Source organism: Oryctolagus cuniculus, chromosome 7 (genome assembly GCF_051225735.1).
Source record: "Oryctolagus cuniculus isolate XC-2025 breed Fujian yellow rabbit chromosome 7, ASM5122573v1, whole genome shotgun sequence".
Taxonomy (NCBI): Eukaryota; Metazoa; Chordata; class Mammalia; order Lagomorpha; family Leporidae; genus Oryctolagus; species Oryctolagus cuniculus.
The window spans coordinates 148,646,802-148,661,474 of record NC_142873.1 but is presented as its reverse complement, the minus strand read 5'-3'; the positions used below and the strand labels follow the sequence as shown (position 1 = coordinate 148,661,474).

Genomic DNA, 14,673 nt, shown 5'->3' with positions numbered 1-14,673 from the left:
AAGATTTATGTATTTATTTGCGAGGCAGAGTTACAAACAGAGAGGAGAGGCAGAGAGAGAGAGAGAGAGAGAGAGAGATTGAGGTCTTCCATCCACTGGTTCACTCTCCAATTGGCCTCAAAGGCCAGAGCTGTGCCGATCTGAAGCCAGGAGCCAGGAGCTTCTTTTGGGTCTCCCACGTGGGTGCAGGGGCCCAAGGACTTGAGCCATCTTCTGCTTTCCCAGGCCATAGCAGAGAGCTGGATCAGAAGTGGAGCAGCCGGGTCTCAAACCAGCACCCATATGGGATGTTGGCGCTTCAGGCCAGGGCATTAACCCGCTGAGCCACAGCGCCGGCCCCGAAACAAGGATATTGTTAAAGCCTATGTATTCTAAAAGGTTTTCCCTCTAAAGGAGATACTTACAAACTAGACTAATAGTGGCCTATTAGTCCATTTTGGAATTATCCCATAAGAATGTTTTGATTTATCTGAACAGATTAGTTTCCAACTTACCATACTTTTTTGTTTCTTTGAAAAAAAAGGTTAGCCTTTTTATCTTGTAGGCTTTTCACTCTGATTTGGTTCTTTGAAATAAACTCCAAAAGGAAATAAATGATCACTGAGAGTTTTTAGTTGTTATGTTATCTTTCATCTTAAATACTGGTATCAGAGTTCAGAGTAACTAGTTTTTTTGTTTGTTTGTTTTTTTGGACAGGCAGAGTTAGACAGAGAGAGAGACAGAGAGAAAGGTCTTCCTTCTGTTAGTTCACCCCCCAAATGGCCGCTATGGCCGGCGTGCTGCATCGATCCAAAGCCAGGAGCCAGGTGCTTCCTCCTGGTCTCCCATGGGGTGCAGGGCCCAAGCACTTGGGCCGTCCTCCACTGCCCTCCCTGGCCACAGCAGAGAGCTGGCCTGGAAGAGGAGCAACCGGGACAGAATCCGGCGCCCCGACCGGGACTAGAACCTGGTGTGCCAGCGCCGCAGGTGGAGGATTAGCCTAGTGAGCTGTGGCACCAGCCCAGAGTAACTAGTTTTTAAGATGTCATGTGGACGTGGATGTTTAGCTTGGCAGTTAAGACACAAGATGCCTGTGTTCCACATTGGAGTACCTGGGTTCAGTTCCCAGCTCTGGCTTCTGACTCCTTCATGCTGATTGGAGCTCCTGGGATGCAGCAATGATGGCTCAAGTAATTGGGTCCATGCCACCCATGTGGGACTTGGATTGAGTTCCTGCTTCCTGGCTTCTGCTCAGCCCAGGCCATTGCTGCCATTTGGGGAATGGATCAGCAGATAAGAGCTTTCTCTTTCAAATAAATAAATTAAAAGAAAAAAACTAAAACATTAAAAAAATGCGTGGAAGACAAAAATGGAGAAGACTATTATTCCAAGCATACAGTAAAGTCACAATCTTTAGCTTCTTTAACTGCATTTGTTTAAACTTTTTAAGACCATTTATTTAATTACTTGAAAGGCAGCTTCCATCTACTAGTTCACTCTCCAAACACCTACAACAGCTGTGGTTGGGCCAGGCCAAAGCCCACAGCCAGAAACTCAATCCCTGTCTCCCATGTGGGTGACAGGGACCCAAGTATTTGAGTCATCACCTACTGCCTTCCGGGGTACACATGAATAAGAAACTGGGAGTTGGGAGCAGAGCCAGGACTTGAATCTAGGCATTCCACTGCCGGATGTGAGCACCCCACTGGCATCCTAACTGCTGGGCCAAATACATGTTTAAACTTGAGATGTTTGATCTAGAGATTCTATGAAACTGCCATATAACTTTCATGAATATTCTGAATTGTTACAGTCTTACAATTTTCCAAAGTTAGCCATCTATATTTGAGTGATTTTTTTTAAAAACTTACTAATTTGAGGGGGCCGGTGCTGTGGCGCAGGGAGTTAAAGCCCTGGCCTGAAGCACCAGAATCCCATATGGGCACCGGTTCTAGTCCTGGCTGCTCCTCTTCCGATCCAGCTCTCTGCTATGGCCTGGGATAGCAGTGGAGGATGGCCCAAGTCCTTGGGCCCCTGCACCAGCATGAGAGACCTGGAAGAAGCTTCTGGCTCCTGGCTCCTGGCTCTGGATCAGTGCAGCTCCGGCCATTGCGGCCATCTGGGGAGTGAACCAGCGGATGGAAGACCTTTCTCTGTGTGTGTCTCTCTTTCACTGTCTAACTCTGCCTGTCAAAAAAGAAAAAAAAAAAAACTTATTTGAGACACACAGAAACACACACACACCCACACACACCCTGTTTCAAAGGCCCCCAACAGCTGAGGGGCCTGAAACAGTCTAGATTTCCCAAGTGGGTGGTAGGGAACCCAGTCCTATCTCTGCTGCCTCCCAGCGTCTCCATTGGCAGGAAGCTAAAATCAGCCAGAGTCTGCCGTTGAACCCAACCACTCAGATTTGAGACATGAGTGCCTTAACTGTTAGGCCAAACACCAGCCCCAGCTGGAGTGATTTTTGATATGAGGAGCCAAATGTGATATAAATTTTTTTCCTACATAGTGTTTCTGCCTGTCATTAAAAAATATTTTTTTGCAGTCAGATTGATGTTTAATGACTACTTAAAAATAAGTATAGAAGATAACTTAAAGAAGAAAACTATTTTTGGCAAGAAGTAGAGTTTAATAGAGATCATTGATTTATGATATATGTATACATTCATGAAATATACTAAAAAACAACTTGTTCAAAGATTTGTTTCAGCTACTCAAAATTAATGGGTAGATATGCTCTTTATTTTGTGAGGTATTCTTGGTTTTCATTTTTGTTTCTGGTATAGTTTATTTAATTTTGCTTTGAGAGCAGAGAACTGGAGACATCAAAGCTGTATAGTTGTAGAAAATTTCACATTACTGTAGTAACTGTACCCTGATAGCATTTCTTTTTGTCCTTTAATTGCATGTTCCACCTGCAACAATATGGCTCTTACTGATAATTTTCTTATATCTAAGGAATAAAAATTAGTTGTGCTTACACTTAGTTTGGGATTAGTTCATGTAGAGGTTGTTGGTATTGTTTAGTGATGTGGAACACAGTATTTATGCCTTTATGCCTTCATGATGGTGCAGTAAAGGGATATCCTTTTCTTCTTTGAGAGCAGTGTTTCTTAAGTGTGAGCCACATTAGATTTTTTGCTTGATCTTGATTTTTTTTTAAGGATTTATTTATTTATTTGTTTGAAAGAGTTACACAGAGAGAAAAGGAGAGACACAGAGAGAGAGACAGGTCTTCCATCTACTGGTTCACTCCCTACTTGGCCGTAGTGGCTGGAGCTGCGCTGTTCAGGAGCCAGGAGCTTCTTCCAGGTCTCTTATGCGGGTGCAGGGGCCCAAGGACTTGGGCCATGTTCTACTGCTTTCCCAGGCTACAGCAGAGAGCTGGATCAGAAGTGGAGCAGCCGGGATATGAACCAGCGCCCATATAGGATGCCAGTGCTGCAGGCAGTGGCCTTACCCACTATGCCACAGTGCCAGCCCCTTGATCTCATGTTAATGATTATTTTTTCTCTGTAGTGTTTGCCATTTGAATGTCTTTGTGAAAACAGACCCCTTTATGGCTTAGATACAGTTTGCTAAGTTACATCTTAACTTACTTTGTTCTTTTTCTCCTAATTTTACTAATGCCTTCTTATTAATTTTTACTTTCACCACCAGGGCTTCTAATTCTTGTTTTATGTGCTTTAAAGTGATTTAAAATAAATAGGTATCTGGTACTTGTTATTGACATATAAATACTTAAAATTTTGAAACTCTTTAAATTGGGTGTTGGTATTTTTACAAACTGGTAGTTAAACTTAACTGTTTATAAGGTAGATCTTACATGACACAGCTCTGGCTGTTGCGGCCAGTTGAGGAGTGAACCATCGAATGGAAGACCTCTCTCCCTCTCTCTCTCTGCGTCTCCTCTCTCTGTGTAAACTCTGACTTTCAGATAAATAAATAAATCTTAAAAAAAAAATAAGATGATCTTCTAAATACAAGTGCAATATAGACAAATATATTTCCTTTTCAAATTTTTATTTGTTTATATTATTTGAAAGGCAGAGAAAGAGATCTTTCACCTGCTGGTACCTGGAACAGCTGTGGCAGGGCCAAGCCCAAGCTGGGAGCTTAGAACTCAGTCTGGGTCTCCCAAGTGGGTGTCAGGGACCCAAGCATTTGAGCCATCACCTTCTACCTCCCAAGATGTGCATTTAAAAAAAAAAAAAAAGATATATTTGTTTATTTGAAAGGCAGGCAGAGTTATAGAGAAGCAGGGGGCGGGGAGAGAGAGACAGAGAAAGAAGGGGGGTAGAGGTAGAGGTCTTCCATCTGCTGGTTCACTCCCCCAGATGGCCACAATGACTAGAGCTGCACCGATCTGAAGCCAGGAGCCAGGAGGTTCTTCTGGGTCTCCCACGCTGGTGCAGGGCCCAAGGGCCATCTTCCACTGTTTTCCCAGACCATAGCAGAGAACTGAATTGGAAATGGAACAGCCAGGCTCAAATCAGCACTCATATGGGATGCTGTCATCGAAGGCAGCAACTTTACTCGCTGCGCCACCGCGCCAGCCCCAAGATGTGCATTTAGCTAGAAGCTGGAATCAAGAGTGGAGCTGGAACTCAGCCCCTGACACTCTACTGTGGGATGTGGGTGTGTCAAGGTGATGTCTTAACCACTGCCCTTTGAAGTGTATTTCTGAGAACATCTTATAAAGCGGTACTTAGCTGTCAGCTTATAAAACTACCAGTTACACAAAGAATTTCACAATAATATAATTTACTTGGGTCTATACTACATGTATTATACAGTATATATTGTAGCATTTTACTTGTACTCTGTAAAGCCATAAAGCATTTCTGTTGTTTCTGCTGGAAAAGATAAATTCCTTGCATCCCTCTGTCTTAGCATTGTAGAGTCTGCCTAATTTCTCTCACTGTTTGTCAGCACTGAATAATGAGAATGAATGGATAATACTGTTGATGGGATTATGTATTTTCCATTGTTGGTTGTTTAATTTTAGAGCCATCTTTCTATTCCATGAAAGTCCTAAAAGTGCCTTTTGCTGTTTAGTGTTTCACTCTCTAGCTCTTTGTTAGTATTCTTTCCTTTATTCTGATTCTTCAATTTGATTTTTATTGTATACTGTCAATGATGCAGGTTTTTTGTTTTTGTTTTTAATGATTTACTTATTTGAAAGGCAGAGTGACAGCGAGAAAAAGAGGGAGAGAGAGATATCTTCCATCCCTGGTTTACTGGTTGACTCCTCAAATGGCCACAGTAGTTAGGGCTGGGTCTCCCTAGTGGGTGGCAGGAGCCCAAGTACTTAGGCCATCTTCGCCTGCCTTCCCAGGTGTGTTAGCAGGGAGCTGGATTGGAAGTGGAGCAGCTCTGATATGGAATACTGGCCTCACAAGTGGAAGCTTAACTTCTTTAGGCCAGCCCCCAATGGTGCTATTTTTAACAGAATGTTAGCCAACATTATAAAGTTATTTTAGAAGTCAAGAACATATTCTAAATGCCTTGTCATCTCTTATAAGATACATTGTTTCACTAATTAATATGCTGTAAACATTGTAATTTTAAGCTAAAGAGTGAATGATTTCTTTGAAATGTTTAGCTTTATATGTATATATATATATTAAAATTTATTGTATTTATTTGAAAGAGTTACAGAGAGGGGGAGAAAGACACATACCCATCTTCCATCTGCTGGTTCACTCCCCAAATGGCCACATCAGTTGGGGCTGGGTTAGGCTGAAGCCAGGAGCTTCTTCCCACGTGGGTGGGAGTCTCCCACATGGGTGCTGGGGCCCAAGCATTTGGGCCATCTTCTGCTGCTTTCCCAGATGCATTAGCAGGGAGGTAGATCAAAAAGTAGAGCAGCCAGGACTCAAACCTGGGCCCATGTGGGATACCATTGCTGCAGGCAGTGGTTTAACTCACTGTACCACCGCTCTGGCCCCAGGAATGTTCAGCTTCTGAGAAAAATTTAAAATTTCTTTTTTTTTTTAAAGAGGTGAGATCAGTCTGTGAATAAGACTAAGTTCTTCAATAAAAAATGGAATTTGAGACATCATTACCAATCCCTAGCTTTTGGTTCACTTGCAGTTTTCCTAGAAGTACTTTGTTTTCTTTGCTAGGTGTGGAGGGTGCCGCTTTCCAGAGCAGACTCCCTCATGACCGCATGACTTCTCAAGAAGCAGCCTGCTTCCCGGATGTCATCAGTGGACCACAGCAGACCCAGAAGGTCTTTCTGTTCATTAGAAACCGCACAGTAAGTTTCCGTGTCAGCCTTTACTCACTGGAGAAGTGCATAGAACTTGTGTAGAGACTACAGGCAAAAAATTAGAGTGTCTATATTATATTACCCACCAAGGATAACCGTGGCTAAAAAGTCAGTTTTTCCTTCAGGTTTTTTGTTTTTACAAAATTCAGAGCTTACATTTATTCTTTTGGATCCTTTCCATACTTCATAAACTTAAGTACCCTTTAAGAGTCTTATATAAACATTAATTACTTAATATTATCATTTTGTCTTTCCTTCCCAGGGTAAGAGAAACTTTTTTTTTTTTAAAGATTTATTTATTCAGGGCCGGCGCCGCGGCTCACTAGGCTAATCCTCCACCTTGCGGCGCCGGCACACCAGGTTCTAGTCCCGGTCGGGGCGCCGGATTCTGTCCCGGTTGCCCCTCTTCCAGGCCAGCCCTCTGCTGTGGCCAGGGAGTGCAGTGGAGGATGGCCCAGGTGCTTGGGCCCTGCACCCCATGGGAGACCAGGAAAAGCACCTGGCTCCTGGCTCCTGCCATCGGATCAGCGCGGTGCGCCGGCCGCAGTGCGCCGGCCGCGGCGGCCATTGGAGGGTGAACCAACGGCAAAAGGAAGACCTTTCTCTCTCTGTCTCTCTCTCTCACTGTCCACTCTGCCTGTCAAAAAAAAAAAAAAAGATTTATTTATTCATTTATTTGAGAGGCAGAGTTACTGACAGAGAGAGGGAGAGACAACGATGAGAGGTCTTTTAATCCGCTGGCTCACTCCCCAAATGGTCTCAATGGCTGCAGCTGGGCCGCTCCTAAGCCAAAAGCCAGGTGCTTCCTCTGGGTCTCCCACTCAGGTACAGGGGCCCAAGGACTTGGCCCATCTTCTACTGCTTTCCCAGGCCATAGCAGAGAGCTGGATTAGAAGTGGAGCAGCCAGGACACAAGCAGCCGCCCATATGGGATGCCAGCATAGCAAGTGGCAGCTTAACCTGTTGTGCCACAGCACTGCCCCCCCCATTGATTATTTTCTTAAATAATCAAGGAGATGTACCTTGTACATGGGTATTAATATTTTTTAAAAGATTTATTTACTTATTTATTTGAAAGGCAGAGTTAGAGCAAGAGAGAGAGGGAGAGAGAGATATCGAGATCTTCCATCCCTTGTTCTCTCCCCAGACGGTCGCAATGGCCAGAGCCAGGAGCTTCTTCCAGGTACTCTACATGGATGCAGAGGCCCAAGTACTTGGGCTATCCTCTGCTGCTTTCCCAGGTGCATTAGTAGGGAGCTGGACTGGAAGTGGAGTAGCTGGGCCCTGAACCAGCGCCCTTATGGGATGCCAGTGCCACAAGCGCTGGCTTTACCTGGTACGCCACATGCTGGCCCCATTTTCACTTTTTACTGAAAGTTTAGTAATGAATTTATAGTAATTTCTGTTTTTTCTTATTCATATGACTAAAAACTCCATATTTGGGGAAGGTTGGTCTAGATTAAAGCTGTAGTCTCTAGCTATTAACCAAAAATATAAATCATTTCCTTCTGCAGGAATGTACCAGTTCTCTGATTCTAAACTACATCTTTTGCCTATAGATTTTCAAAGTACTGCTTGAGGTTTATTGAACTAGAATCTGTGACTTGAGCTTTATTTCATACAATGGAAAGAGGAAGAAGACTTGTGTTGAAGGTTGAGGAGCTTTGGCCAGTGTGTATGTGAGGAATTATATTTTCCCCTGACAGTGGCCACAGAGAAACATGGAGAATCCATATGGATTTGATCATATTGGTTTTGTAATTTGATTGATTTACACATAACCACATTAGCTTTCTTGGTTGAAATTTTTCTGTGGAGTAAGCAGTCTTTACTCGCTTTTGGCTAGGATTTAAATATGGTGGTATTTAGTTTGTCTTGCTTTTTGCAATTGCATATTCACTTTGAAGACAATTCCTGCTAGACCCATTGATTGCACTATAGTGTTTTTCTTTCCTTATCTTACTGCTTTTTAGCAATACTTGAAATAATTGCTCACTTCTTTCTTCCTAAGTAAACTGCTCCCTTGGCTTTAGTAGCATAGTATTCTGGTTTTTTCCCTGCTTGTTATCTTCTAATTGCTCTGTAGGTTTATCAGCTACTGCTTGGGAGCTCCTAAAGGACCTCTGCTCTGTCCCATATTCCCCCCCACGGACCTTCTACACATTGGTCATCCGTAAGCAGATGACTTCAGACCTGACCGCTCCTCTGAGCCTCAGAATATCTAGCTGCCTGTTTCATATCTCCTCTTGTTGTCTTGGAACTAACCTAATTTAATTTCTTCATTCAGTGAATGGCATACCAGTTCATTTAGTTGTGCAAGCCAAAAACTGCGAGGTTATCCTTAAGATCTTTGACATCCACCTCTGCTTATCTAATTGATCGTTGAATTTTGTGGATTTCGCCTTTTCAGTATCTTGGGAGTCATGTAATCCAGCTTTAAACCCTCGTTTCCTAGGAGCTGTGTTGCCTTGGAAAGTTATATACATATTTTACTCTAAATATTCATCAGGTTCTTTGTAAGCAATATAGTCCTCATTGTTTCATTGAAAGGAACGCCAGTATTAAAAGTCTTTAAGTTATAATAATCTTAAAGATAAATGGCATATGTCTGTTTGTATGTAATGCAATTTATGTCATTTAAATATAGTTGCAGTTGTGGTTGGATAATCCAAAGATTCAGCTGACATTCGAGGCTACTCTGCAGCAGCTAGAGGCGCCGTATAACAGTAAGTAGCGTGCTCAGCTGGGGTGGTTCTGCTCTGGGTTCTGAGGATTCATAGTCCCTCCAGGAGCCTCATGGTTCCCTGGTAGTTACATTTTTAACATCATTTTTCCATTTTATTTCATTTTTGTTGTATAAAAATGAGCCTTGGAGGAAACCTGTGTTTTTCTGATCTTTTAAATTGTGTTGACAAATGAGTTTGAGAGTGCTAAATAATTTTCCTGGACCCAGTGTGTAATTGTGATCCGTGGAATGCTTTGTTGGCACCTGTTTGGCTGGTTATCTACTTGCTTATTTCCCACTTACCACTTAAAAAGCATTGGAAAGTTTTTGCCAGAGTAAATGTACATTATAACTACTTCGCAAAGGTTTGGTTTTGTCCTCCATTCATCATTTTTATTATTAAGAATTCTAAATTATCTCTGATGTATGTGCATTTTGGACTCCCTCACAGGCAGTCCTGGGAATCACTTTTCCAAAGGAGTTAAAGAACCTGAAACTTGTCGGGGAACATGTGTAGAATGACACGTGTAGAATGAAGAAGAAATACAAGAGTTAAGAGTATGCTGTTTAAACTGCTGGAAATAGAAACATTTTCACCTTCATTCATTCCGTAGGTGATACTGTGCTTGTCCACCGAGTCCACAGCTACTTAGAACGCCATGGCCTCATCAACTTCGGCATCTATAAGAGAATAAAACCCTTGCCAAGTAAGCACCTTGTCAGTGAATTTCATGGTTTTAAGTTACGATTCTAGGACTGTATTTCATTTTGTTTTGATTGGTAAATCTATATTTAGTCAAAATATTCATGTTTGTCTTCCTCTGAGTTGGGTGGAGAATGTTTGGTTCAAGCACTAAATCATTTGGTCTGAAAGTCAGAGATGCTGGAGAGAGTGAGCAAGTGAGAAAGAACACTTCCATCTAGGGTTCACTCCCCAAATGGCCGTGACCGCCCAGGCTGAAGCCAGGAGTCAGGAGCTTCATCTGGTCTTCCCTGTGGGTGCAGGGGCCCGAGGACTTGGGCTGTGTTCCACTGCTTTCCAGGCACATTAGCAGGAAGCTGATTGGAAATGGAGCAGCTGAGACTCGAACTGGTACCCATATGGGTTGCTGTCGCTACAGGCAGCTGCTTTACCAGCACCATTTTCTTTTAAAGATTTTTTATTTATTTGTAAGAGTTATAGGGAGAGGCAGAGAGACAGAGATCTTCATCCATTGGTTCACCCCTCAGATGGCTGGGGCTGGGCCAGGCTGAAGTCAGAAGCCAGGAGCTTCTTTCAGGTCTCCCATGTGGGCGTTCGGATCTGGCTAAAAAGCCCATGAGAGTTTCTCAGGCATGGAAAGCCAAGACACTGTGGCAAAAAAATGACCTAAATCAAAGATCTCTGTGGGTGAGATCCCAGCAGAAAGAAGGGGCCGTCAAAGAAGGAGGTACCTTTCTCTGAAGGGAGAAGAGAGCTTCCACTTTGACTGTGACCTTGTCTAAATAAGGTCGGAGTTTGTGAATTCAAGAGGCTTCCATAGCCTTGGCAGCTCATGACAAGAGCCTTGGGTGATTACTGATGTCATATATATAAGAGTGTCAATTGTTAAATCAACAACGGGAGTCACTGTGCACTTACTCCCCATGTAGGATCTCTGTCCTTAATGTGTTGTACTATGCGTATTAACAGTAAAACTAGTCTTCAAACAGTACTTTATATTTTGTGTGTCTGTGCAGGTGCAAACTGTTGAAATCTTTACTTAGTATATACTAAGTTGATCTTCTGTATATAAAGATAATTAAAAATGAATCTTAATGAAGAATGGAATGGGAGAGGGAGTAGGAGATGGGATGGTTTGTCGGTAGGAGGGTGGTTATAGGGGGAAAAAACTGCTATAATCCAAAAGTTGTACTTTTGAAATTTATATTTATTAAATAAAAGTTTTAAAAAAACCTTTTCATACACATGCATTTCCCTTAATTTCTGATTTGATACATTTTTGGTAAAAATACTAGATTTCCAATTTTTTAAGAAAGCAGAGTTAAAACATAAATTTGTAAAAAACAAGGGAAGTCAGTTATAAGCCAGAGATTTGAGATTTTTCTCTCATTGAGCAGTCTTTATGCTGCTGATGGTTGCATTTTAAGAAATGCTGATTTGCCCCTTTAATAGTGCTGGGATAATGGCTGCCAGGGATCCAGGAGATAGGGATATTTTGGTAATTATATATTTATTTTTAATGCTTTAATAATTCTTCAAAAAGGAATGCTTATTTAATTCGACTCTAGAAGTAGAATTTAAAGGAAATAGTTTATATCCAGAACTCAACATATGACTCAACATAGGTTAAAGGAAGCAAGTCTTTCATAGGAAATTAATTATTGATCGCAGATCCTGAAACACATGAATGGATTAATGAGAAACTAAATCTTAATGGATTTGATCGTAAATATTCAACATTGCATTAAAGTGTATAAGTTTCATAAATTTGTTTATTTGTTTTCCAGTAGTTTCTGCATTTTGAAAATAACTCTGAATTACTTCTTAATGCATCATGATTTGTTAAGAACCTAGAGGTTCTCATGAAGGAGAAACATGAAAACATATGAGTATAAACTCTTAAGTACAAGAAAATATTCTGATTTTTTTGCTTTTTGCTTGCAGCTAAAAAGACAGGAAAGGTAATTATTATAGGCTCTGGAGTCTCAGGCTTGGCAGCAGCTCGACAGTTACAAAGTTTTGGAATGGATGTTACGCTTCTGGAAGCCAGGGTAAGAATTTTATTTTGGCTTTAAGAAACCTGACTTAATAGAAATATGGTAAGGAGACTATCTGTGCCAGTGAAGGTGCTGCACACCTTGATTCATATAATACTAAAACACTTCTGACAGTAAAGTTTTGAAAAGTGCTTAATGAGTAGAGTTTGTTAATGATCCATATAGTATTCATAAAAGACATTTATTTGAAAGGCAGAGTGACAGAAAGGGGAGGGAGGGAGAAAGGGAGAGGGAGATGAAGAGAGAGCGACACACACACACACACACACACACACACAATCGTCATCCACTGATTCACTTCCCAGATAGCCACAAGTGCCAAGGCTGGGTCAGTTTAAAGCCAGGAACCAGAATCTCTTATTCAGGCCTCCTGTTTGGGTACTAGGAATCCAAGTACTTGAGCCGTCTTCTCCTGCCTCTCAGGTACATTAGCAGCTATCTGAATCAGAAGTGGGGAAGCTAAGATTGAAATTGGTACTCTGATAAAATGATTCAGGCATTGCAAGCAGCAGCTTAACACATGCCACAATGTGTTTGATGGATTTTCAGATCTTTTACTTTTTTTCTTTTGTAGTTAGCTGTTAAATATGAGACAGTCATGGTCAGATCCTTTAGAGGAGGCAGTTATTTCCTGGGATGGGACCAGGTTGTATTTGCTGTGTGTGTGTCTGTGTGTGGTTAATATTATTTGTTTGTTTGAAAGAGGTGCAGAGAGAGATCTTCCATCTGCTGGTTTAATCCCCAGATGGCCAGGACTGGGCCAGGTTGAAACCAGGAGCAGGGTAGCAGGGCACAAGTCCAGCACCTGGGCCATCCTTTGCTGCTTTTCCCAGGCCATTAGCAGGGAGCTGGATTGGAAGTGGAGTAACTGGGGCACTAACTAGTGCCCATATGGGATGCTGACATTTCAGGCAGTGGCTGGCCCCTGTATGTCCGGTTTTATAGTGAAAGAAAAGTAGTTGCTTCTGAGGCAGAAGCCATCTTTTAGGACCTGATGTAGCTAATATATTTGTTTTCTCATTAGTTTTTAGAGAAGTGGATTGGAGGAGGAAAAGGATTTGGCACTTGTTGGAAAAATGAATACCACATTAATGATGCTACTATTAAAATTTATGTATAATTTCTTTTTTATCCTGGGTTTTCCCTGTCTCCAGTTGCACTAAGTATTTTGCTTAGAGCCTTTTGAGGGAAACCTCATCTTCACCTGCAGAAAAATTTATTTTATTCATTTATTCATTTAAAAGATTTTATTTATTTGAGAGGTAGAGTCACAGACAGAGAGAGGGAGATACAGAGAGAAAGGTCTTCCGTCCATTGGTTCACTCTCCACATGGCTGCAACATCCAGAGCTACACTGATCCAAAGCCAGGAGCCAGGAGCCTCTTCTGGTTTCCCACACGGGTGCAGAGGCCCATGGACTTGGGCCATCTTCCACTGCTTTCCCAGGCCACAGCAGAGAGCTGGATTGGAAAAGGAGCAGCCAGGACTAGAACTGGTGCCCAAATGGGATGCTGGTGCTGCAGGTGGATGATTAACCTACTGCGCCACCTTGCCAGCCCCTATGTATAATTTCTGAATTCTACTTGTCTTACAGTAACTTAAAGGCCTCCCTAGACTCCCAATATTTCAGAACAACAAAACAATTCTCTGGTAACCTGCACAACCTGAAATTCTATAAATGCTTTTAATATGCTACATGTAGTATAATTAAATTGTTTTCTATAAATTGTTAATTTTGCAAATACTCTTTTAAAATGGAATATGAGGAAGTGAAAATTAAATTTTATTTTCTTGATGTATAACCTGTTACTAAAAAAGTACTTGAGGGGTTAAGCTCCTGCTTGGGATGCCTGCATCCTGTATCCACGCACTGTTTGGAATCCTGTCCTGCTAATGTGCCTGGGAAGGCAGCAGATGATGGCTCAAGTGCATGAGTCCCTGCTCTCTGTGGCAGACCCAGAGGGAGATCCTGGCTGCAGGCTTCAGTCTAGCCCAGCCCTGACTATTATGGGCTTTTGGAGAGTGAACCAGAAGGTTGTCTGTCTGTCTGTCTCCCGCCCTCCCTGTAAAAGCTCTTTTTGTCTCTCTTTCCTTTTGTTGGGCCTTTCAAGTAGATGAAAATACATATAAAAATTTAGAAAACATCTGTGTGTCCTCTATACTAAGAATACAGTAAGGAATATTGGGATCATTGTGATCCCTACCCATGCGAGATCGATAAATTTAGTGTATAGATTTTTTTTTTTTTTGCTTTTTTGGTTGCTTATTCGGAATTTTCAGAGTACTCTCTTTTTTACCATTATTATTAAATTATCACTGCAACTTAATAAGGTTTTCCCATACTTGAAGAACCTTAGCCAGCAGAGGTGCTCTGGGCCTCTACATGTGAAAGGATTGTCAGCAGTCGTGATTGGTTGACTCTGCCATTGGCCGCGCTGGAGAACAATTTTTCAGAAAAGTCATCTTTTGTGTGATTTACAGCTCACTGTGAGGATGGTTGGCAAGAACCAGACTGTGGTGGCAGAAAATAGGTATTTAGTGTTGGAATTTGAGAACAGATATTTTCTATGTGGGTGGCTGTTGCTCATCAGACACATTAAGAGGAATTATAGACAGCTGGGTAGAGAGAGAATAATCCCTGTGACTGGGAGTGAGATGGTGCCGTCTTACCGGGGCCACCATCTCAAGCCCCAGACGCCGTTCTGTACACTAAGTTCGGCCTCTGCAGGACCCACCCTAGCTTACTAGGAGTCAGGTGACCAAATGGCCCAACCATAAGCAGCAACTCTAGCCCCACTCTACGGGATTCACTGTTCCCCTCCCTCATCCCTGCAAAGATATAACAAGGCTTGCCTTTGAACACAGGCCCTTTTTTCACTCTCTCCCTCCAGCTAGACGGGTTTCCCCCGTAAATAAACCCTTTCTTCTA

General features: G+C 42.2%; 1 protein-coding gene across 2 annotated transcripts in view; it reads left to right on the top strand.

Moving 5' to 3' along the window:
* The window catches only part of KDM1A (lysine demethylase 1A), a 65,179-nt gene that overhangs the window by 21,097 nt on the left and 29,409 nt on the right, over positions 1-14,673 (top strand). For both annotated transcript variants that reach the window (XM_051857966.3, XM_051857965.3), the window contains 4 exons: positions 6,114-6,247; positions 8,907-8,985; positions 9,599-9,691; positions 11,632-11,738. In XM_051857966.3, coding sequence (XP_051713926.3) covers positions 6,114-6,247; positions 8,907-8,985; positions 9,599-9,691; positions 11,632-11,738 — 413 coding nt within the window. The remainder of the gene's footprint in view (positions 1-6,113; positions 6,248-8,906; positions 8,986-9,598; positions 9,692-11,631; positions 11,739-14,673) is intronic.